The following is a 25582-nucleotide window of genomic DNA, read 5'->3' as shown; positions in this document are numbered from 1 at the left end:
CTTTTCGTGGGTGGATGTCATTTTTCCCTTACTTTTACCGGGGGGGGGGGGTTGACTAGCTTATATGGGGTACGACCCCCTTAGTCCCACGGCTCTGATATACCCCCCCCCCCCCCCCCCTCGGGCTAAAATAAAAAAGCCATTAGTATCATAGGCCTATTCGTGGCAATTAAAATTATAGAAAAGCACGAGTCGTAGTTTCCGATTACACTCTGAGCTACCCTTTTGCATTAAACACATTATCTTAGGAGAAAAAAACAAAACAAAAAACCCCTAAAAACAAAAATATGTGCCATGTCAGGTTTATGCAGTTTATGTGACGTCATCACAATATTTGAGTAAACTTCACGTGAATATTTACGGTTAAATATATATTGTGAAATGCGCAAATCACGTGTAGGGGCCATTTTTATAAAACAGGTAGTATCAGTCTAAAAAGTTCACAAGGAAGACAAACTTCACATCTCTGTTCAATTTATTTCTTGGAGAAATACCCTACATTAATATTGGACCTTTACTTTGAAACAACATTAGGTATGACACCCACGGGGAGCCCCCTATCTCGTGACCGGGGGAAAATAATCCGTTATTATTATTAATTTTTACTATTCGATAATTCATGAATTATTTCTCAAAATTCAGAAAATAATTTGTATGATTATGAAAATTTTGAAATGATTATTCATAAAATATTTGTATGACTGTTCAAAAAACTGAAATATTTCAGGGGAAGAGCATACACAGTTGTATTACTACGCGTAGTGAACGTCAGATTGTGGATCTGTGTACAGTGAGATTAGAACGAGAAATCAGTGAAAAACGGGCAAAATGGTGGAAGGTGGAATGAAATGCGTGAAAATTCTACTTTTTGTGTTTAATCTTATATTTGTGGTAAGTACAAGAAAATGATAGACGACTTTGTGAGGTTTGCTAAGGAAAGCTGGTTTTCTTTGCTTACGTGGACCATTTCGTTTATTAAGACCCTTGGCTTCCCGCAATTTAGATTTAAATGAATACTTCAAATATGAATTTTGAAATATTTTTTTTCAAATAGAGTGAACATTTGCAGAGACCGATTATATTAATTGCTGGGCGTAAACTGTGCTATATTAAAAGTTCTAGAGGGTTCTGTAAAATGCAACAGCAGATGATTTTTACAACATGTAGCCATGGATAGAGACAGTATAACAATAAAGCTTCTGTAATTTATCCGAAAATAGAAATACTTTAACAATGGTGTCATCATGTTATGACAATTGTCTGTACTTTATTGTGCACTATATAGCAGTGAAATGACAGTAGATGTAACAAATGAGCGTCATTAGTTCATCACTACAGGGATTTTAGAAACAAGCTATTCCTACAAGTAACAACAGTCTTTTGTGGGTAAAATAAGATATATTCTCATGTTTTAGTTGACTCAATGCTTTAAAAATGCATTAAATTATATGAAATACAATTATATTTCTGACAGATATGAAATAATATACATTATGTCTTAAAAATACTGTCATATTGCATGCGTAATAGAACAAATGTGACAGACAAAACCTGGGCCCCCAGAATCACCAGGCAGGTGCTCCTCCAATAGTCATCTGGCCAACAGCGATATAACCCACCAGACCGCAACATTCCTCCCTCATTAAAGGTCTTTGTCCCCAAAGACACAGGCTCTGGATTGTTTTTAATTGGGGCTGTCCATGCAAGGACCCCATTCCAAATTAAAAAAAAAAGTACCTTTTCTCCCAGTTGAATGTGTTAATTTTCAAATACTGTAGTAATTTCTCCCCAAAATGAAAGAAAATATAGTTGGATATAAAATAACTGGACTTGCTATTCACATTCCTCTGTATTGCAAAAAAAAAAAAATTTGATAACAAAGACTAGAAACCCAATATATTTATTTAATCAGAATTTTATTATGTAAAGTCAGTAAAGTCAGTTTACATAGCTGGATTGGACATCAGGCATGGCCTATATAAGTCCTTTAAAAAAAAAACCCAATATATCATGATTATTATAAATATAATGGTTATAATTCCAGAATATCCCAAAAGATTGCTATTTTCCCAATCTTAATGCATGCAGGCCCCAGCCCCATTCCCAAAAAGTGGTGTGAGAGCCCTGAGACACCAACCTAGGCTCTTCCATGGCAGGTCTTTCACCTGTTACTTCCAGTGCATGACATGGCACCAAATGTAAATGGATATAATTACTGACCAGACATGGGTTTGAATCCTTGTCTGGTCCATCACATTTTTTCTCCCCCAATGGTTACATTTGGTGCCGTGCCGTGGAAGTGACCTGTAGAAACTTGCCAACAAATAACCAGGGTTGGTGTCTTCAGGGACAAAGACTAATGCTGGTGGTCAGACAGGTTCAATATTGCTTTTGGCTAGATAGCTCAGATAGAAGAGCACCTGACTAGTGATTCAGGGGGCATGGGTTCAAATTCTGGTCTGGTCTGTTGCATTTTTCTCCATTGTCAGTTATGCATCTAAGGAAGATGATGCAGGTGACACAGGATCAGACACTGAATTGTAACGGTACACAACAGTACTTAGCTGTATAGGTATATAGTCTATATGGTATATTTATATCCTGTTGGCGTAAATACTTTCAAAATTGGAATCATTTAGTTAATTAACATATGAAAATTTTAAGCTTGTAGTAAATATGAGAAGTTTCTTTATTGTAGCTTTGCAACCCAGATTCTCCCAGTAATGATAAACAATATTAACAAATTAAGCTTCATTATTGTAGTTATGGCAATTGGTTTTACCTATTTCTTACTTGGAAAAAAAATTTACAAGACTTTGTATGAAATAAACTGAACCTCAGACTTTTAGGCTATAGGTTAAGGGTAATGTACATTTATACATATGTTGTGAATGACATGTTTTTTGTCATCTGATTATGATCAATATTTTTATCAGAAGAGCCATCCTTCCTTGTTTTAAATATATTGTTGTTTACTAAAACTTAATCAGCAAATGACCTGTCCTCAAAATCACAGGAAGTATGTTTGACACAAGCCCAATAAGTGATGTAATTACCTTTCAGCATTAGTGTATTGTAATAATAATTGAAGTATTGATTTTTGACAAGCAGCACCAACTTTGTTGTCGTTACCAATTCTCTTACTAAAATGAAGTTTTATTGCTGCGCAGAAAAACTAAAAGAATCAGCCGCATTAACAGGTTCTAGACTGACAAATATCGATTCATTGCCAACCAAGTTATAGACAATACATTCATCTATTGTATAATCAACTGTTTTTTTTTATTGTAAAGTAAATGTATGTGTTTACCAATGTACAGTGTAAGCAGTGACACTATATTATTTAAAAAAAAATTGTTTTCCTGTGTCAGCAAGTTGGTAATTCTTGGGTTTGACCTAGATCTTTTGCATTAACAAATGTAATATTTTCTTAACCTTGTGAATGAATGAGGTTTTTGTAAAGTAACATTGGATTGAGTATCTAAAATCTGTACCTTTAATTAATTAATTAATAAGCTATATGTTGCACCCATGGAAAGGGAAGTTCATTAAATTTAATAGTTGTTTTAAAAAACTTGTGAATGCTGGCCAAAAATAGATAGGTAAATGTACAATTTGAAGTATTTTCCATCTTAATTACATGTATATAATTTAACCCGAAGTTCAGTGTATGTAATATTAACTTCCTCATTTCAATTACGGAACAAAAGTGAATTACACAGGACATGATTTTATACGCAGGACATGAATTGAAAGGCGCATTCTTTACTAAACTGTGACATAGTCATAGATCTTGTGATACTCAACATGTCTTGTGACAAACCGCAATTTCTAAAATTAAACTCTGCAAATCCTTTTTTTTTTTTTTTAACACCAGATCACACAAGAGCTCAGGGCTAGAAATACCAGGGTTACCTTGTGGTCATGTGAACATATACATGACAGATTTCATGAACTGTAGTATAAAGCTGAATAAAACTTGAATGGTGTTGCCATGTATTTCCATATTTCTTATCATGATATTTTTTTTTCAATGTGTTTCCTTTTGAAATTATAAAAATTTCTGATAGCCAGATAAAATATTTTCTCATTCATTATTGGAGAAAACATTTCCAGTCAGATGACGTACAGTAATCTATTTTTTAATAGCTATATGACTTTTTTTGAAAAATTGTTCTCTCTTTAATATGTAAGAAAGAAATTGAAATATGTTCCCAATTAAGTTGCCGTAATTTTACACATGCAATTAAAAAAAATTATTTCAGATTAATTAAAGGTATACCATTGGATCTCTTTCTCTTTTTGAGATAAGAGAAATAAAAATTTTGAAGAAAAAAAAAGAAGAGGGAGAGGGAGCTATGGCCTGAATCTTGTGTAATATATTGTGTACAATCATTTTCATACTAAAGATGAAAGAGGTGATGAATCTTGAAATTCTTCACCTTCAATGTCTAAGTGACATTACCTGAAAAAAGTCTGTCATACATTGCCATGTTGATACAATTTGAAAACTGTATTGCAGATTGCTGGTGCAGGTCTAATTGGGGCCGGAGCTACAGTCCAATTCAAGTTCAAAGATTATTTCATTCTACTTGGAGGCCAGTTTAGTTCAGCGGCAGCACTACTGATAGCTGTAGGAGTCATCATCTTCTTCATCGCTCTTTTCGGATGTATCGGAGCATGGAAAGAGAACTACTGTTGTGTGATGATCGTAAGTACTAGAAAAAAGGGGAATTTCTACAGTTAGTACCAAAATGTTAGTGAGAGATGAGAAAAATGACTGAACACAGTTTCAATGTTTATTACTGCAATTACTTGTGAAAATTTAGCTTATGGGCAAAAAAAAAAACGTTCAAGCTGAGTTAGCTTGTGGTGACATAAGTTGAATTCAAACTCTGGAATGGTCTGATCAGTGTAATACTGTAGAATATGATTCTAAGGTAGGAGTAAATACAAGTCCTCTTTGTCCTATAAGATGCTAGCTGACATAAGCTTAGAGATTGTTCACTATAGTGAAGAGGGATGCTGGTTTGTCTCCTTTCTTCAGGTTGAAATTCTGTCTTAATGATCACAAGAAAAAATTATTTTAATGATAATGTGAGAATTTTAGTGCTAAAAATAGTGATAGTAGTAGAGATATAATGGAATTCTGCAGATCTAAACATCGTTATTCTTCAAAGTATTAAATGAAAGACCGAAGGCAGCTGAGCTTTTAGGAAAGAGCTCATTCCCTGTAGCTATGACCTAAATGTATATTGGATGGGTATAGTATTGTGTGCAAATGAAAAGAGGCCATTCTTTTGCCAGCTTAAATGGATTAATAGTAAGATGTAAGATGTGTTTGGCAACAAGTACCTTCGTTGTTGTGCAACTTGAAAAAGATGAGTGTGTAAGGTCTTTGATGGGCTGCAGCTGTTAGAAACTTCACAAGAACTGAAAAATTTTCTGGCAGAGTATACACTGCTGGTATAGACTGTTCATCATTACCATTTAAATTAAAGTCAACATGCATGCAGTGTCAGTGTTGGAAATTAATTAGAGGAAAAGAGGGTTCTTAAAACTTCAACATTGCTGTGGAGAAAGATGTTTAAAAAAGTTTGACTAGCTGTGACCCCCTGTCTAGTCCTAGGAATTAGTATTGCTCAGAAATTTTTGGAGTTCACATGATTACATTCTAGATATTTTTCAATTTTTTTTTTTACATGTATGTAAAATTCATCCATCATTTATAGTTCATTTCATCTGTTTATTAGGAATACACATATACTTGTAAAGAAGATTTAGTACATAGATTTTTGGAGGATGATATGTACAGTTGTAGAGAAGTATTCTCAGGATAATGTTCATTATAATTTTCTATTTATAGATTGAACACCAAGTTCTTGCTTTATTTGACTTACTTTGCTTAGTTTTTCTGTCCAATCTGTTACAATAAAATTGACACTACAGAAACTTAGGCAGATAACAGCAACAGACATTTCAGCAATACCATTGCTATGCCTTCTCATGTGTGATTTGTGCATTATTGGGTTAAATCTGTCGAATAATGATAGAGAGGGAAATGTCCTTTTTTTACATAAAACATACAATTATCTCAAAATTAGAAAGTCCAGCCAGCTAGGGCTTGTAGATCAATAAGTGTATGAGTCAGCCAAGGAAGCTACAGCTAAATGAGCAATGTAGAAATTGCCCATAGAATCCATATTCAGATTAAGGCATTGATAATTATGTTGATGAAATCAGGGTCAGTGTAGGCATTTATAATTATTAATAAAGGTGGATATTGTTCTGGATTACTGTTACATGTAAATGCTGCAATGGCAGAGTGGAGAAAATATGCATTTTGTTAGATTAGATGTCTGAGATAGTATGTGTAGGTGGCTGGCTTTCTAGAACAAGATTGATGACCAGAATTGAAATTTGCTCTCAAGCCAGTAAACTATTAACAAACTTTGATGGCAAGATTAATGAACATTTGCACTTGTCGATCCTGTCAACAATCAGTTGATGGATTTTATGGTTAAAAAAAATTGAATGATGCATTGAATGACAGTCATTGATTTTGCAAGTGTAGAATTTTGCTGGATGAATCCTGTTTATCAGTGTGCACAAGTCTTGTTTAAACATGGTTAATACAAAATTGGAATCCTGCTGGAAAGCTTGTAAGGGCATAGTTTCAGTGTATCACATAGAAATTTTCTGTTTTGATAGTAGTATTTCATTGTCATTGGTTAGGAAGCATTCACCCCATCTTTGAGAAAATTGATTGTTTTTTCATGGTTGATACCAGATAGAGTGTCAGCTGGTAGTGGGGGACACTAAGGGGAAAATGACCAAAAAAAACCCTTGTTATTAAAAGGATGAACAGGCATTATGCACTTAGTCAGTTTTTCTCTATCAATTAAAGAACAGGCTGAAAAAACAGGGAAGGAAGAAAATTAAAAAAAAAAAGGAGTGGAATTTTTATATGTATAATGATATAAATCCCAAATTCAGTTTGTAGGCGTGATTTAAACAGGCAATCACGTAAGCTCCACTGATAAGCAGGATTTTGTCCATTGGAAAATTGTAAAGGGGAACTTAAATATCCACCATTGTAATGATGCTTATTAACATTACTTTGCTTCAACATTTTGGGATCAGTTCTGGTTGTCATTCATTGAATACCATTGTGATTCATAAGGAGTTTACCTTGCTTTTCAATAATTGTTTGTTGTTACGTATGATATGTATACATGATGTGTACACAACATTGTATTTGTTCTTTTAATTAGAATTTGTCACCTGTTGTTGCAGGTATGTAATAGTTGCTAAAAGACATGCCTTTGTCTAACATTGCTAAATATATTCATATCATTATTCTAATAATCCAGGATGATTAAGCAGTCATAAGGAATTGCAATAAATCAGAACTTATCACTAACATACTTTACAGTACAATTGGGAATGATATATTAAGCCAGGGTTGAATACTTGTATCGGGTATAATTGCTATATAATAGCAGATAGTGATGTACTGATAATCAGAAAAATTTGATTGTTGACGAAAAAATGCTACCGATTCTGATGATCGATTATGATTTTTCATGATTTTTCATAATTGATCATCGTTAACATACTTCTAATACAATACATTCCGGAATTATCCATTTCTGGTTTAAAATTTATTTCTTCTTAATGAAATAAAATGGCGTCTGCAACTGATACTAGCCAACTAGCATGAAGCAGAGGTGATTAAGAACCGAAAGGTGCATATATAGAAAGTGTAAAAGAAGGAAAACAACAAAGACAATAATGTATTATATATTTTATATATTCATGTTAAAGAAATAATATGAAATAATTGTAATAGTCTGCTTTTTATATACAAAATGATGACATCTGATTATAATCAGTAAAATTGCATCGGAAGCAGTAACCGATTCCAACCGATGATTGATTATGAAAATTAACCGATGTTCCATCACTAATAGCAGAGTCCTTGAAAACTTTCACCACCAAGCAGTACAATACACCCTTCTTAAAGGAAATGTTGGAGGACTCACACATTTCCTGCAGCCCCCCCCCCCCCCCCCCCCCCAAAAAAAAATAGATAAAGCTATTGATGAACTACCTGGAGACATCAAATAAATTGTTCAATGACATTTTAACTTTTTGTGTTATTATTATTTCCTTTAATTGCCATTGCTCCTGAAAGGAGTGCTCGGGCCTCCTTTCGTTCTCAATAAACTTGCCTCTTCCCTCAAACTTGTCAACTCTTTGATCACTTTTCATCAGGTGTGTCACTTTATATCAGGTGTGAACCATTTTCAAGCTAGTTCCATATTTAATGACATGTGCAAAATTGAATTGTGTTATAATATTATAGAAAGTAAAAACAGAACTGAATATATTATGTAGGAATCACAATTCCCGAGATATATTGAAGACATTTATAATTTTTCTTGTCAGACTTATAATTTTTCTTGTCAGACTAACAGTGATAAGATTTTTTGTGGACTAGCTTACAAAAAAAAAAAAAGTGAGAAGACCGAACGAAGATCTGATGGTTTTCAAGAACTCTACTGTAGTGTTTACAAGCACCAAACTTCCAAAGAGGAGTAAACACTTTATAAATATGGGCTAGTCCAAGTCTTAAATTCTCTCTTGTTTACAGTATATGTATTATAATTGTCTTGCTTAGGACTTGGTTTTTCATTTCTGTTTGCAGTATGGTGGAGTAATTTGAAAACTTTAGTCTAAGTTTGTTAAACTAAATTATCATTTCATTGTACATTATGCTGTATGTGTAATTGACATACATAGTACATGTAGTAAAGCCTTCCTTTCTTTTTACAGTATGCTGTCCTGTTGGTCATCATATTTATCCTAGAGATTTCAGCAGGAATAGCAGGCTATGTGTATCATGGAGAGGTAAATTGAGTCATATCTTGTAAGAAACTACTCAATCTAGATTTATATAAATCTTGTTATTATAATGAAGTTGCAAAATTTATGCCTAGTTGTTCTTGTACAATTCCTGGTACACATATTTAAAAAAAAAAAATCTTTTATATGGTTATTCACAGTTGTAGTAATAGATGTTTTTTGGTTCACCAAAACATATCTACTGATACTGTAAATGTGGAAATGATCGGATGGGGGAAATTTTTGATTGATAAAGTTTCGCAAAATTTAAAACCATGTAAACGGCTTCATTTAAGGCATGATACTAAACACTAAGGCCAAAAAAATTAATAGTTTCTCAGGCACCGCCACATCAGGTCAAAAACTCAGGCACCACCGCATCAGGTCAAAAACTGCCGCATTGATCAATTTTATGGACATTATTAAAAAAGGGAAATAACCCAATTTTCTATTTTTCCAAGTTAGAAAAGAAAATTGAGTTATTCCGCTTTTCATAAACGTTAATATTTGATAGGCAATATACAGTCAAATCTTGTTATCTCAAACCCAATGAGACCGAGAAAAAACTTCGAGATATCCAAGGATTCGAGATATCCGGGGTAAAATTCTTGAAGAATAAGGGATTTGGACTTTCAAATTACCTCGACATATCCATGGTATTCCAGATATCAGTTTTGGAGACATGGAAGTTCAACTGTATTTCTTGTTAATACTGTAGTTTATAAATTAACTTTTTGAAAAATGTTTGGAATAACATTAAAGTTGAATACATATTATAATTTATGTAAGAGACCCAAAAAAAAAAAAAAAAAAATCAGTTGATACATGTATCATCATTTTGTTGACATAAAAAAAAGGTATAACACCTGCTTCAAAAAAAAAAAAACCCTGCCTGCTGCATTGAATTTTGAAATTTTTGACCAGAGAAACTATTAATTATTATTGGCCTAAAGTAGCAAATTTTGTAAATCCCTTAAATTTTGCAAAAAATAAGCCCGATGCAAAAGCTTTGTACTGTGGAAATCACTAAATTTCACCCCATAAAAATACCCACATATACAGTGTGTGCCTCATTTAAAAAAAATCAACTTTGTCTGCATGTGATTCAGGTTGAGACACAGGTTAAGAAGTTAATGGGAGACACTCAGCAGAAGTACCAGCCTGGTAAAGATGAAGCCAAGGTCTGGGACACTGTCCAAACCGAGGTAAATCAAATTTTTTACACAATTTGGTGGTGTATACATGTATAAGTAGTAAATGTGTGCAAGTTTTTACAGAAGTACAACAAAACTCAGTTATAACGAAGTCACAGGGAGTCCAAATTTTGCTCTGATAACCAATATTCTTTTTATCCATACAAGGCACATAGTGCACAGTCTCCTACTGGGTTCATTGTTTCCCTTCACATGAGATTTATAGATTTAGTTTTTGTTAGCAAGTAAAATGGCATTAGACACAATACTGTATGGGTGAAGCTTTTTTTCATAATTATTTTAAAATTTTTTAGTTTAAATGCTGTGGTGTCACCAACTATACAGAGTGGGAAGCATTGTTGAATAATACAGTTCCAAAGTCTTGCTGTAAAAAATCTGCAAATACCTGTACAGGCAGTGAAGCTGATATTCCAACCAACATCTACACAGAGGTATTTATAAGTCCAGACTTCATGTTATTGTTCCGATGATGGTTAACAAGTTAATTTTGCTCACAGCTTAAATCTCTATAAAATAAGAAAACAAAAATAAAGGAAGTATCTTGTGACACAGGCCTGTTTACTCCTACGGTTTTGCCATATTTTGTACGAATTTTGAGTCCAAAATACGTCTCATGTTTTGCCATTATGATCAGAAATCCATTCATTTGGCTTTTAGCAGTTAGTTTTCATTATGATCTGTCTCAGTTTGATGCTTTTTAATCGCGTTAAAAAAAGATATAGATTTCTAACACTTAAGTGATGTCAGGTTGCTAAAACGTGGTGGTTTAAAAAATGACAGAAATGGTAATCAGAAATGTAGTTGTTCTCTAGTAATATATATGTCACCAGGTTCACAGGTGCGTGAAAGTCGGTCAATATATCGGGTCTCAATAGCTCAATGGTTAGGGCGCTGGCACGGTACGCCAGAGTCCCTGGGTTTGAGTCCTGACTTGATTTTTCACCACCTGTGACATTTGGCGCCCAAAGTGGGGCCACAAATGTCACAGGTGGTGAAAAATCCAGTCTCAACCGGGACTCAAACCCAGGGCCTCTGGCGTACCGTGCCAGCGCTCTAACCACTGAGCTATTGAGACCCGATATATTGACTGACTTTCACACACCTGTGAACCCGTTGACATATGTAAAATCAATGGAAAGTGAAATCTTACTGGGAAATGCCAAATCTCACTGACAAATCTAATAAAAAATACTGAGAGACAACAATATAGGTCTGGTGTCATCATCATTTCTCTTTTTATCAAATGGATCAGTATAGTTTTTTTAAATCTCTATCAATGGGCAAGAAAGCTAACTTTCTCTTTCATTTAAAAGTACAATACATGTAGTTGGCCATAATTTAGTTACCAATATGGAGAACACTTTTAAATCTTGGACTAGCCTGTTGCAACGTTAAACTTAAATAGCATGCAAACAACAATACACACATAAATTACTAGTATTTGGTTATATATCCTTTTGCTTCGATTACGGCTCTAATTTGTTTTGGAATACTTTGACAGGAAGACAAGTGATGCCCCGATTTCAGTCACTACTATATCAAGATCTGCCTTGTTGTTTATTTCATTAATATGGCATTTGATGCAGATTTTCAGAACTCTCCATACATTTTCTATTGTGTTCATATTTGGACTTTGTGCAGGCCAAGGTAAAATAGGAATACTGTTGTCTGCTTTCCAGGGATAACATTGTCTTGATAGGAACATTTTCTGTCATTATTTGCTGGGAATATTATCTTCTTGAAATTTCAAAAGGTGGTTTCCAAAGGTTTTTTTGTTATGACTAGCCACAAATATCTTTCTAAAGTTTCAATGTAGATATTGAAATTCATGTTTCCATTAACAAGTGTAATTGTTTTGACACCATTATATATGATACAGCCCCAGAACATAGCCGAGATTGTACCTTGCTTCTCTCTGTCCAATGCATTCTTGGGAACTAAGTTGTGGCCAACTACATGTACTGTACATTGCTTCTGTTAAAAAAAAAACACTTTTTGTTACAAATCATATTTTCAAGTAAATGTCTTGCATTTTTAAGGGATGTCTAAGCAAGTTTGAGACCTTTGTAAAGGACAATATTTTCATTGTTGGAGGAGTTGGAATCGGTCTAGCATTTGTTCAGGTGAGTATGGTTTCTTGTGTATGAGCCCAGTTAATGAAAAGAGAGGAATTTAGATAATGAAGAGGGAAAAGATTATTTCACATTAAAAATATTAACTGTATGTGTGTATTCCATCATAATTGAAAACCTGTGACTGTGTTGTTTTGTAGATTGTGGGAATCCTGTTTGCTTTCTGTCTTGCTCGTGCTTTGAAGAAGGAGTATGAAGTAGTGTAATTGGACAATGAATCACCAAAGAGGATGACACTCCAACAGGAAATGAACAACTGTGGGGGGAAAATTCAGAGGAGGGAAAAATTTAACATTTGATGGATTATTTTTTCAGGTCACATGTTGCAAAATTTAAAAAAATACCTGTGCTTTTTGGCCACCATTTTATAGTTGATATTTGTCTGTTGAAATGTAGAGAAGGTAATTTAAGCTTTGAGTGATGCATATTCTCTCACTGTTGTTTAGTATGATTTTGCAATCATGCTTTATCCTTTAGACAAGTATTAATCCTTTTTATTTTTTGCCTATGTAGATGTCCTTTGCAGTATTGTAGTCTGGGATTTGGTCTTTTCTTCACAATAATGTGTAGACAGAAATATTAAGTAAAACTGAAGCGTCAGTTTGTACGTTATGTATTTATTGTGTATGGTTTCTCCAGGAAGGGAGACATTATGTGGGGTTTTACACAAATATATTTACTGTCATTTCCATTTTTAACATTTTCATGTCTGCAGTCACAGTGTAACTGTATTAGTTTGATGTAACAAAAGACTGAATGTTTGAGTAACAGTCAGGTGGGTTTTAAACAGTGGAGAAGAGATTGTTTTGAACCAATCATATGATGAAAACTAATTCAGATGATTCCCTCTCTTCTTTGCTTTTAAAAGCATTTCTATTATAGATTGATACTTAAAATTTTGTTATCTACTCAAAAAAATTTTTTTTAAGGAAGTTATTATATCATTTTCTAAATTGTTTATCGCAATATTAATGTTGTGAGTACTTGTTGTGGTGTTACCACATTTATTTTTAAGCTTGAAAGTACACATAACCTTTTGATATAGGGAATTTTTTTTCTATATTGTAAAGAGACATTTTGATGAAAAAAATGTATTTTTGTATGAAACGGAAAAATCATTCTGTTGTGGCCTATGAATCATTATAGCAAAAATAATTGATGAAATGATAGCTTTATTTCTCACTACAGAGTTTTAGTGCTATATTATAAAAAAGGTGCCTTCCATTTTTCGATGAACTGAATGAAAAGTGCTGCTGGGCAGGTGAAGGCTATTAATACTGATCTGTTTATTTTTGCAAATTAAGAAGGAAATTATTTTGGTGTATCCAAGGTATGGGTGGGACTTCTATCACAAATTAAATCATCATCTTGTACGCAACATATTGATATTTTTCCATTTTCTGATGTTAACTGTAGTTATATTAAAGATGTTATCTAATAAAGCATTTTTCTCTTGATTGTATGTCTTATTTTTGCATAAATTATGGAGAGAATATATGCTTTTATTCTATGATTGATTATTTCCTAGTTCTCCGATTGGCTGAGATCCAACATAAAGAAAAAGTACTATATGCTTTGTAACCTGTATGTGACCTTCCAAGTGAACATGATTTATTTTTTTCTAAATTGGACTAAAAATAGATTGAGAACTATTGGTTCTGAAAAGTAACTTTCCCTCCAACAGACTTCCACTGAGGTGAACATATACAAGTGTAACATTCAGATACATCAAATGGGGGTGTATGTGTGCAGAGGGCCTGAACCAACCCCCCTTTTCTCTGAACAAAATTTTTTGTTCGACTGGTTAGAGACAAGAAGTGCTTAAGCAATAGTAAGGTGTCCATCTGTCTGTTGGAGAACAATTTTCAAAATGTTACTCCTACAATTTTGGTCTGATTTCAGTGTAACTAACCACACAAATAGACATCACTGGGATACACAAGTGAAATTGATGCAAAGCATCAAATCGGCCACAAAATTTAGCATTCCAAAAAAAAAGTACTTTCACAATTTTAAAAGCATCCATGCAAGGAAAGCACAAGATATTCAAAGCTGAAAGAGTGATCATTTTTATTTCAGACTGTCTTCAAAGAAACTAAATAATTTAAAAAAATAAAATAAATAGAAATTTTAGTGCACTTGCTCATCAAATTGATTCATCGATGTAATAAAGTAAATGATAAATGATAAGAATTTATTGTCATCAAAATTTAGAGGCCTATTTATATTCAGATTTCAGATGATCCATGTGCTGATACCCTGGATCTTTGTTACGTGATCACGCCCATGATTTCTGCAGAGTAGGCTATGCTGCACAGCGCGGTGCAAAATGTAGAAAAAAATTATCCTTGTGTCATTCGCAGCTGTAGCATATTCAGAACAGTTTTTACTCGTTCAACAACTTTTCAATTTTTATTCACCATGCACTTTTACAACTTCATTATTATTCGGAAAATCATAACGATTTGCTTTCACATCTTACACACTCCCAGGTTGGGGAGTACCTATTGTAAACTCTCTTTTATATAATCATAAATTATCAAATATCTGATGAGAAATGATAATGAAATTGAAACATAATAACAACAATTAAGTCTTAGTTTAAAGCAAGTTTTTAAAATATTTTACTTATGAATTGATACATGTTATCATTTAAGAATTATTTTACTGAACTAATAAAGAAATAACAACTCACTTCCCCTTGTGCACTTTCTAACACAACCACAAATAGATCAGCCGCTGCTGCGGCCGATAATAACTCTACATTGGTTTTTGACGGTGTTTCCATGGTTACTAAAAATAGAAATTTCTGTGAAATACTTTCAAAACACTACTCCTCCTACAGTTTTGGTCTGATTGAATATAACTTGGCACAAAAGTAGACTTCAATAAGGTTCATAATTCTACATGTATGTATTGGTTTTTGATTTTGATGGATGGTCTTGCCATGGTTACTAAAAATATTCCTGTGATTTTGAAAGGCTATTTGTAGCATTATTAGGTTTTTAATCTCAAAATCGATGCTACATACCCGAAATTTATTTTTTTCTATATCTCGCAAAACATAGACTGAGAAATTCCATATTAATACAACTGGTTATGTTTAATTTAACCCATTATTTTAACCCCGCTTCTCTTACTGGGTTTAGCTAGGACTTCAGGAAATGTATTTAAGAAAGATGGCATGGTTTGTTTAAGGAATTTGTTTCACTAGAATCATTGAATAATATTATAAAACAATTATTGCTGTTTTTCAGTCAATATGATGATTTAGCCACCCACAAAGTACTAAGTATTATAAACCAGTCAGAATTTCAAATTTACTACCATGATCAAGGGGCACAACTCTGTAGATTTTTAATAAAGCTTTAAATGGATATTCTCAATGACCAGATATTCCATTAAGATACCTAGCACTATTTAAACTTTAAATAGTTTTCCTGCATTGTAGTTTCAATGGAGACGAGGCAGTACACATACCAGTTTTAGGACTAAATCTATTGACTTGTTACATATCAGTTTATTTTTAACAAAAATTTCATTAGTTACAATTATTAATTTTGCTTGAAACTGCTCCAACTGGTTTAATTGTTCACCACATCAGGAGTCGATGTACGTATATCTTCTCTGAATCTTCTTCAACCAATTACATGTACTTGAAGAACTGAAATAGCTAACATTTTTCCATCTGCTAATATGGAATAAAAAAATGACCTGTCTGCATTCCAGAAAAAAACCTAACTAAAAAAGGTTAACTACATTGTCAGATGGTTCATAAAATTTAATTCAAAATATTTGGTCATAACAAAACAATAAAAAAATATTGGAATGTTTATACTCTTAAATAAATTACAATATTCTGATAGATAGATTAAATGCAAGGTTAAAACTACCTGTTCATTTTCTAAATAACACATGCTTTCTGAAACAATTTGGTCAATGAGCTCAGTATTCAGATAATCATAAATACACTGTCTTTGAAATGGGTAGTACTTTTCTGTCTTTGCTTGGTGCATGTATAATGTACATGCCAATTAAAAGATGCCATTCATATCACAGTCTTTTTTTTGTAGAAAGTTTATTATAACTCAATTAATGGCAGTTTAATAGTCACAATTTGTTCATTCTGACAGATTTTAAGAATATCTTGCTTTCTCATTGGCTAAAGCAAGTCTTCTGATGTTTCCAATACAACCCGCTGATGCCTCTTGGAGATCTTCATCTTGGGAACCCACCATTTTCATGAGAGGCTAAAAAAAAGAATGGTTTAATAAGTTTAACATTTTCTATATTAAAATGATATTCAGAAACATTTTCTATAAATGATATTCAAAACATTTTGAAAATTGAACCCATTCTCAATTCAACTGATTGGAATACTATGCAGTTCTTAAGCATCATGCAATTAAAAAACCAAATTCTCCTATTTTGAAACAGTTCAAATTACAAAGAAATATGAATTGTTCTATTAAAAAAAACCACTAATACAACAGAAACAATAAATACCTGAACAACACCAGCTTCATGCATGGTGATGCAGTTTTCGGGGTTCTTTGAAAGTTGGTACAATGCTCGGGCAGTTGATCTATGTACGTTCTCATCTTGTGAGCGAAGATATTTAACCAGCGGAGCTACGGCACCTTCTCGCCCAAAGGCAGTTCTGTTGTTCCCCCAATTACAACACCTAGCTATAGCCTCGGCTAAATGTCTCCTCAGTTTATCGTCCACCTTTAAAAATTATACACAAAATATTTGAATGTTCAACTGAATTCTACCTCACAAGGAATTTCTTTTTTTTAAATAAATATTTTAATTGCATTTAAAAAGGATAACACGTCACATATTTCCCAAAAATTTATACTTATTATAATAGCTTCCTAAAATTCTAATAAAATTATTTCTTAGGAGGTGTTCATAATTAGTAAAGGCTATTTACATTTAGCTACATGTATTTATTGTTCAGAATTAAGGTGCTTGCTCTTCTAGAGCTCCAACTGTTTATAATAGGTATACATGTATAAAGAGTATACAGATTGAGCTAATAAATTTTGTATAAAAGTATAAATAAAACAAAGAATGATATGTTATGGCTTACTAGTGTATAGTCACACTTAAAACATGTGATTTTTAAATTCAGAAATATATCTACAATGAACACACCAGCAGAAAAACTAAAGTCGATTTATGCAGAATGCTGATCATGATTTCGATGACTCACATTTTAATTGAAAAATTGGGAGGGTTTGTATGAAGAATGTAGCGAAATTGCATGATTCAGGAAAAGAAGTGTTTTTATCTTTCTTTTTTTTTTGATATGATGACAATGCAAAAATTCAAAATACAAGTACTATACAAATGTTTATAAAACAGCGAGACTCAAAATCACTGTCAAAATGCAGTTCAAAGAACAAAATTGCATGCTGTTACACATTGATCAACAAGTTCATTCAACAAATAAAATCCAATGCAGTTATAAGAAAAACCCACACAGTATCAAAGGTGTGGTAATGTTAGAATTTCTACATAGGAGAGCTGATGTTTGTTTATCACTTGATGACTAGACATTACCTTACTCTGAAATTTACTACCCTTCCAGGCATACTGAAAAAACACTAAATGTGTTACCCTCTCAGCAGAGAAAATTTTTACTACGATTGTCACATATTTAACACAAGAGGCCCATGGGCCACATTGCTCACCTGAGCACATTGGCTAGGAAAAAGCACAAATCACTTAAGTATTGAAAAGTTTAAAGGGGGGGGGGGGGGGGGGCTTGGATTTTGAACTACCTGAGGATGCTTCCAAATTAATATAACAAATGGCTTTGCTGTTCTTGAGCAGAAGATTTTTAAAGATTTTTTTCTTATATATTCCCTTGTTAAAAATTTGATCCCCCATTGTGGACCCTCCCTACCCCCCTACCCCCCCCCTCCCCCATCATTTGAACAAACTTGAATCTACACTACCTGAGGATGCTTCCATATCAATATGACTGAACATGGCTTTTCTGTTGTTGAAAAGATTTTTTCCTATATATTCCTATGTAAAACTTTGATCCCACATTGTGGGCCCACCCTTCCCCTTTGGGTTATGATTTGAACAAACTTGAATCTATACTACCTGAAGATGTTTCCATATCAATATGACAAAACATGGCTGCTCCAAGAAGATTTTTAAAGTTTTTTTTCCCTATATATTCCTATGTAAAACTATGATCCCCCATTGTGGCCCCACCCTACCCCCAGGGGTCATGATTTGAACAAACCTGAATCTACACTACCTGAGGATGCTTCCATATCAATATGACAAAATATTGCTTTGCTGTTCCTGAGAAGAAGATTTTTAAAGTTTTTTTCCCTATATATTCCTATGTAAAACTATGATCCCCCATTGTGGCCCCACCCTACCCCCCAGGGGTCATGATTTGAACAAACTTGAATCTACACTACCTGAGGATACTTCCATATCAATATGACAAAACATGACTTTGCTGTTCTTGAGAAGAAAATTTTTCAAGTTTTTTCCTATATATTCCTATGTAAAACTTTGATCTCCCACTGAGGCCCCACCCTAACCCTTGGGGTCATGATTCGAACAAAGTTAAATCTAAACTATCTGAGAGTGCCTCCATACAAAAATGACTTAACAAGGCTTTGCTGTTCTTGAGAAGAAAATTTTTCAAGTTTTTTTTTCTGTATATTCCTATGTAAATCTTTGAGGGCCCATTGTAGTCCCAGCCTACCCCCAAGGGTCATATTTGATACAAACTTGAATCTGTATTACCTGAGGATGATTCCATATCAATATGACTAATTGTGGCTTTGTTGTTCTTGAGAAGAAGATTTTTAAAGATTTTTTTCTATATATTCCTATGTAAAACTTTGATTCCCCATTGTGGCCCCACCCTTCCCCCGGGTCATGATTTGAACAAACTTGAATCTGCACTACCTGAGGATGATTCCATATCAATATGACTAATTGTGGCTCTGTTGTTTTTGAGAAGAAGATTTTTAAAGATTTATTCCTATATATTCCTATGTAAAACTTTGATTCCCCATTGTGGCCCAACCCTACCCCAGGGGGTCATGATTTGAACAAACTTGAATCTACACTATGTAATGAAGGTCTCACATAAGTTTCAATTTTTACAGCCCAGTGGTTCTTGAGAAGAAGATTTTTAAAAGATACCACTAAATTTTCACTAATTCTTAATTATCTCCCCTTGAAAGAGGGTGTGGCCCTTCATTTGAACAAACTTGAATCCCCTTTACCCAAGGATGCTTTGTGGCAAGTTTGGTTGAAATTGGCCCAGTGGTTCTTGAGAAGAAGTTGAAAATGTGAAAAGTTTACAGACGGACAGACAGACAGACGGACGACGGACAAAAAGTGATCAGAAAAGCTCACTTGAGCCTTCGGCTCAGGTGAGCTAAAAATCCAACTGTGTTTTGTAATGGGAATTCTTTGGTACTGTTTGTCGAACAAATACTGTTATTTCTTTCATTAAAGTTGAATCCATGTACCATTTTAATCAATCTTGCAATATTTCTTTTGTTGTATTTTTGTTTTAAAAAATGTTTGCAAAAGTGAGGAGATGACATTAATTTATTTGTTTATTCAATCATAATTAGTCATACTCTCATACTGAAAATAAAGTACATATAAAGAAAAAGAAATCAAAATTCATGCAATTGAATTTTTCTTTATTCATGCAATTGAGAAAGAATTGAAATAGAATACTGAATTGTTCTTTGAAAATAAAAAAAAATAACACTCACTGTATTGGTCAATCTTGCTAACATAGGGACAACACCATGATCTGTAATGACTGCTAAGTTTTCTTCATCTTTGGCAATGTTTGCTATAGCTGCACACACACTGGCTAGAACTTCTCGATGTTCTGATTTCAACAGACTTACAATCAGTTCTAAACCACCCACAAAAGATCGCACCATCTCTCCAGCATCCTATTCAAATCAAAATACAAGCCTGTGAGCTTTAGTGTCTACCGAGATAGGACTATATAAGGTACCAAAATAACACTCATAGAAAAATTAGGATCAGTTGAACTGTGGATTGCAATTGTTATATTTTAAAGTTATTGCAGATTCTTACAGACCAGGACAATAAAGCTTAATGTGAACGTCATAAAGTAATTCATATTCCCACCCTGAAAATTGGAATTAAAGTTACAAAGTACCTGCATGGTTACTTTAATGGATCCCTATAAAAAATTATATATGCATGTAAACTGCATGGGTATTGCACCCAGGCATTGAAAGCTCTCACTGCTATACATACCTTTGCATTTTCAATACATGGACATATAGCCCACGCAGCACTGGCTTGTACATCTGGGTTCTGATTTTTGAGCAGGGACCAAAGCAATCTGACACCATCTAATTTGTCAATGATCCTATTTAAAAATGAAATGTTCCAGAGATGATGCTTAAGATTTTACATAGTTGTCAAAATTTCCAACCATTTTGCCTATAAGAACTTCAACAACATTTTGTGATTGGCAAAATGCAAGAGAGAAAATATTTTGCTTAAACTATGAGAGATCAAGAAAAATAAATTACTTCTACTATGTAACATATTTGTACATACACCATGTACATGTACTCACTATGGAAATTGAAAAATCATGTAACAGAAAGGGAGAATATATTTATATAGAGTACATACGCCATGTTATCTTGTTCTTCTGCACACTGTCCAACAGCTCTGGTGACATTAACAAGAAGGGCCTGATTTGTACCAGTCAGTAAATTGACCAATGGGGGTATTCCACCAGCTTTCCTGATCAATAGTCTGTTTGGAGGATCCTTAGCAAGTTCTCCAAGACCTCCAACCACATTTACCAGAACCTATAAAAATATTCAAGAAATTAAAACAGTGAGTGGTAGTCTTCAAAAATTTCTGCAAATACCCACATTGACACCTTTCAAACAAAAAAATGAATCTGCAAAAAATCTAGACAGGAGAAGCAAGTAAAGGAATAAAAATAATCTGCTCCAATTTTTTGTGGTTTACATGAATGGAAATATTCTTTCCAAGGGCAAAAATTTAACTCACTTCCTCTGGCTGATCATTAAGAAGTCCAACAAGTTGCTCTATTGCCCTCAACTCCTGAAAACGTGTGACATTTTCTGGACTGATGGCACATTTCCAAATGGCTCCAGTGGCTGCCTCCAGGAGTTCCTTGTTGTCTGTCTTCTGCAGCAGTGACACTAGAGGATCCAGACCACCATACTGCCTCACCAGATCACGGGTCTCCTTCTCTTCTGCACACTGTTAATATGAAGCATTGTTAAGTTCACAGAAACAATATCATTGCAAAATGGAAATTTTATCACCTTGTTTATTTTCATTTCTGAGAAAACTTAACTATATTTTGTGCTCCATCCATATACCTTATGATGAAATTCTTACCTTGAATATTGCTGATGCACAATGCATTTGTAGCTCATCTGTTTGACTCTTTAAGTTCTTCACCAGATCCTCAATCATTCCTTCTGTTCTGATGGCTAATCTGTAACTGGGCTATATAGTTCAAAAATATAAATCGTCATAATTACATCAATAAATACAAGCCTCATTTTAAAGTATCATAAAGTAGCACATACTTTTTTACTTTTATCCTCATCAACATTCAACAAACAGTTTAAACCCATACCTCTGAGGCACATTCCTGGAGAGTTCCCACAACTGGAATGAGCATATTTTCATTAGGAGATTTTAAAAGTTTGGCCAGAAGGGGAATTGCTCCAGCTTTTCTCATGGCTTCCTTGTTTTTCTTGCTCTTGCTGCAGCTCCACAGAGCGAGAGCACCACTTCTGGCCACCTCAGCATCCTTATCTGCTTCAGGATTTGTGGCTGAAACTATTGGGCAGTCAAGGAGACCAACCTGCAAAATATTTTCAGTAATAAAGATAAATGAAATTTTGAAGATTTATTTTTAGATTTATTATCATAATTTAAAAGAAATGGATTTTCAATTTTCACCAAACAAAATTTTTCTTTATCACAACACAAATTTACTTTTTGTAAGTTTACAGTTTTTCTCTCCTCCCTCCCCCCCCCCCCCCCAAAAAAAAAAAAAGAACTGTAGACTTACCAGTTTTCTGATGCCTCCATGTTGCCTCACAGTTCTTCTGGCTCTTCTGAATTTGGCAACATTAGCAATAGTTTCTGCGGCCAGGCACTTCAGATCCTTGTCGGGGTCACGCAGGATCTTCACCATGGTTTGTAGTCCCCCAAGGTCAGCAATGGCACGTCGGATCTGAGTATTTCTTGAGATTTCTTTCAAGATTTTAAGTGATCCAATCTGAAAGTGAAGAGCAACATTTTCAAAATAAGCTTTATTTGATTATTTCATGATACATCCATACATTTACTTCTTACAACTGAATATTTTTTTTTTAAATATGATTTCACTAATACTGGTTTGGACTTCATGCAAATAGAACTTTACTTTTCTAGGTAATCTTTGGTATTATTAGAATAATAACAGAAAGAATACCTTGCATTTAACTTCCTCTGTGTCCAGTAAATTGATTAGGACTTCCAGGCCCCCTACATCTCTGATAGCAAGTTGACAAGTCTCTTGAGCTAAATTAAAGTCTCTCATTGAACACAGAGCAATGATGGTTGCAGTTTGGTTTCCACCCTAGAAAAAGAATATGGAGTGTATTCATATTAGGTTTAAATGACAAAATCAATGTTAAATATTTACTGTAGATCATCAAATTTTTCAACCCCTTATTTATGGAGATAGGCATTTTGTATTTAAAAGCAAAGCAAAATTTTCATAAATACTGGTTATTGTTGTATATATTATCTATACTAATAAAAGTACATGTATATGCGAAAATGAAATTTTGCAAGCAGACCGTCTCTCATAATTAAGCGGAAAAAAGTTCTTGTGAATAAAAAAAAATTTAAAGTATAATTAATGCATACTTTAAAGCATAAGACTGATCATAATAGAATGAAATATTTCTGTTTTCAGAAATTGTTAACAATAGCATTATCCCATCTACAGAAATTTTGGACTATATGATTAAATTACTGTGAAATAATTAGTGTTCGTGGGGGTTTAACACTCGTTGTTTTTTAGTATGAAGAGACCCATAAATTCATGTCCACCGTGAAATGTAAAAGTTCATATATACATGTATAACTACTCAACATGTTTCAACATGTCTTTAACCAGGAAATTAAATTCCCATGAACCAACATTTTTTCCTCAAACCACCAGGATTTGATTCGATCCGAAAAATACGTGATTCTACAGAAGTCAGAATAAAATCTTGGTCCTTCCTGGGTTTCAGAAACTTAACAACCAAAACAAAAATTTATCCCGAAGACCCTTTATAGTCTAGCATGCTAGTTTGGGGAAAATGAAAACAAAATTCTCCATATTGAGAAAATAATGTCATCAAGATTGTGTACCTTGAGGTACTTGACGAGTTTCTGAATCTGCCAATACTCTGAAGGAAGATCAGCATTAGTCTCACTCCTTCTCTCTACTGCTTCCTCCTCCTCTTCACTCTCAGTTGAGCTCTCACTAAAAGTGTCATCAGCATCAATAGGGGTCTTGGTCTTCATCCTGTCAATATCAAAAATATCTCAACTGAGATATATCTCAACCACAATGGGTTCATGTCAACAGATTTGGATCTTCCTTTGAGGCATGAGCTATAAAATTGTTCACCCCTTAAACTGGTTGATTATGACATTTTTAGGAAATAGCATACCTAGGCGAAGCCTTCTTCTTTTTCAACTTCTTCTGTTCTGCACGGGTATCTCTGATAAGAAAAAAAGCAGCAGTTGATCATTAAATATTTCTACATGTACATGTGCAAATATTTGCATGTTCATATCAATGAAGCTTTAAAAATACTATCAGAATAAACATTTAATTCATCAATCTACATTTGTACAATGTAGTTGTAATTCACTGAAACTTAAGATGAAAAAGATGGAGACAAACTTTATTGAAAGATTTAAAACAAAAAGAATAAAGATGGATTTATAAAAGGAATGTAAGGGATAGTGATAAAATTTTTGGGATTCCAACTTACGGTTCTTGGTACTCCTCCATTCCAAGAGCCTTCCATTTGAGTGAAGGTTCCAGTCTCTTCTTCTTCTGTGTCTTCTGCTTCTGGCCCTTGTCTTTGGAGTCTTCTTCTGTCTTCTGCTTGGCTCTCTCTGGACGGTAACCAGCAGTGCTCTCTTTATCTTCATCATCCTCTTCAACTTTCCTGGCATCCATGTAATCATCTTTTTCTTGAACTTTGAGGTGAAATTCCTAAATATTAAGAAACATGTCAATTTTTTTTTTCACTTTCATTACCCTAGCTAAGAAGACTTACTTAAAAAAAAAAACAATGATAGAGCAACATACTTTCAATGTACTTTTCTCTTCCTTCTTTGACAAATTGAAATTTCGTAAATTTATCAACAACTTTTCATTAAAATTCATAGAGCTAGAAATTACATGCATATGAATCAAATCACCTAGCAGTGAACTTATCAATATAACTTCTGTTTAGTTTCTCTCTCTCTCTCTCTCTCTCTTTCTCTCCCCAGAATTGGATTCTCACCTGCTTGTCAATCATTTCTGCAAAGTGAGCACTTTTATCTTTGAGGAGGGTGACCAACTCTCTGTAAGCATCTCCTTCCCTCTCATAATTCATGTCTCCACGATTATCAGGGCCCTTTATTAAAGAAACCAACATCCTTAAACTTTTCATTGGTACTTGCATTTTGTCACAGTGATATTAAAAACCCCAATGTAAATGAAATCTGCAAAGTCTGATATCTTTTTTACAGCATATCACTCCCTCAAAGTTGCATACTAAGTACAGTTGAAAAAAAAAACCTTCTCCTTTAAATATATACTGGTATCTGACTTGGAAAATCTACCCAAACTAAACAGATGTTAGGCTTTGTTAATTATTTATTTCTAATTAGGTGCCTTTATGTATATGATTTATTTTGGAAGCTAAAGTGATTTTTTATGTTTATACTAATCATAGCCATGACAGCTCAAGGTCAACATAGTCATTGCAGTTATTTATTATTAAGCTGCAGTCTTTGTTGGGGATTACAGGAATCAATATTTCATGAAATTATCCTTAAGGTATCTTGAACAATTAATTTTTATGATACACTGCCTCTTGACATAATATCTCTCAAGGTAGCGAATATTAAACAGTTTAATTAGAAGTATAACCAACACATATAAATACTGAAGGAAAAAATTTAAAAAAAAAAAAATTTTACTATCCATTTAGGGGGAAGAAAAAAGAAACTATATCAATT

The 25582-nt window shown here is 33.6% G+C and overlaps 2 protein-coding genes across 4 annotated transcripts in view; one reads left to right on the top strand and one right to left on the bottom strand.

Moving 5' to 3' along the window:
- Positions 1-769: 769 nt before the first annotated feature.
- Positions 770-13710, top strand: LOC133192016 (CD63 antigen-like). Its single transcript, XM_061327844.1, has 7 exons — positions 770-891; positions 4523-4711; positions 8839-8913; positions 10017-10112; positions 10415-10552; positions 12161-12244; positions 12394-13710. The coding sequence occupies exons 1-7, from the start codon at positions 829-831 to the stop codon at positions 12457-12459; spliced, it is 711 nt and encodes a 236-aa protein (XP_061183828.1). The 5' UTR covers positions 770-828; the 3' UTR covers positions 12460-13710.
- A 2303-nt stretch (positions 13711-16013) lies between these two features.
- Positions 16014-25582, bottom strand: part of LOC133192011 (outer dynein arm-docking complex subunit 2-like) — a 225845-nt gene continuing 216276 nt past the window's right edge. For 2 of the 3 annotated variants that reach the window (XM_061327839.1, XM_061327838.1), the window contains exons 7-20: positions 24862-24975; positions 24340-24566; positions 24013-24063; positions 23708-23864; positions 22776-22922; positions 22371-22580; positions 21930-22160; positions 21686-21796; positions 21329-21544; positions 20939-21120; positions 20552-20666; positions 20029-20217; positions 16760-16981; positions 16014-16503 (exon numbers count right to left, since the gene is read on the bottom strand). In XM_061327839.1, the coding sequence (XP_061183823.1) occupies positions 16390-16503; positions 16760-16981; positions 20029-20217; positions 20552-20666; positions 20939-21120; positions 21329-21544; positions 21686-21796; positions 21930-22160; positions 22371-22580; positions 22776-22922; positions 23708-23864; positions 24013-24063; positions 24340-24566; positions 24862-24975 (2286 nt within the window). In that variant the 3' untranslated portion in view covers positions 16014-16389. Of the gene's footprint in view, positions 16504-16759; positions 16982-17731; positions 17855-20028; positions 20218-20551; positions 20667-20938; positions 21121-21328; positions 21545-21685; positions 21797-21929; positions 22161-22370; positions 22581-22775; positions 22923-23707; positions 23865-24012; positions 24064-24339; positions 24567-24861; positions 24976-25582 lie in introns of those variants that run through there. The other variant, XM_061327840.1, reaches the window with a different exon arrangement.

This window comes from Saccostrea echinata, unplaced genomic scaffold (genome assembly GCF_033153115.1).
Source record: "Saccostrea echinata isolate AGI-Se365-2 ecotype Australia unplaced genomic scaffold, CSIRO_AGI_Sech_v1 ptg000025l, whole genome shotgun sequence".
Lineage (NCBI taxonomy): Eukaryota > Metazoa > Mollusca > Bivalvia > Ostreida > Ostreidae > Saccostrea > Saccostrea echinata.
The sequence above is the reverse complement of the archived record's forward strand: the minus strand, read 5'-3'. Positions and strand labels throughout refer to the sequence as shown.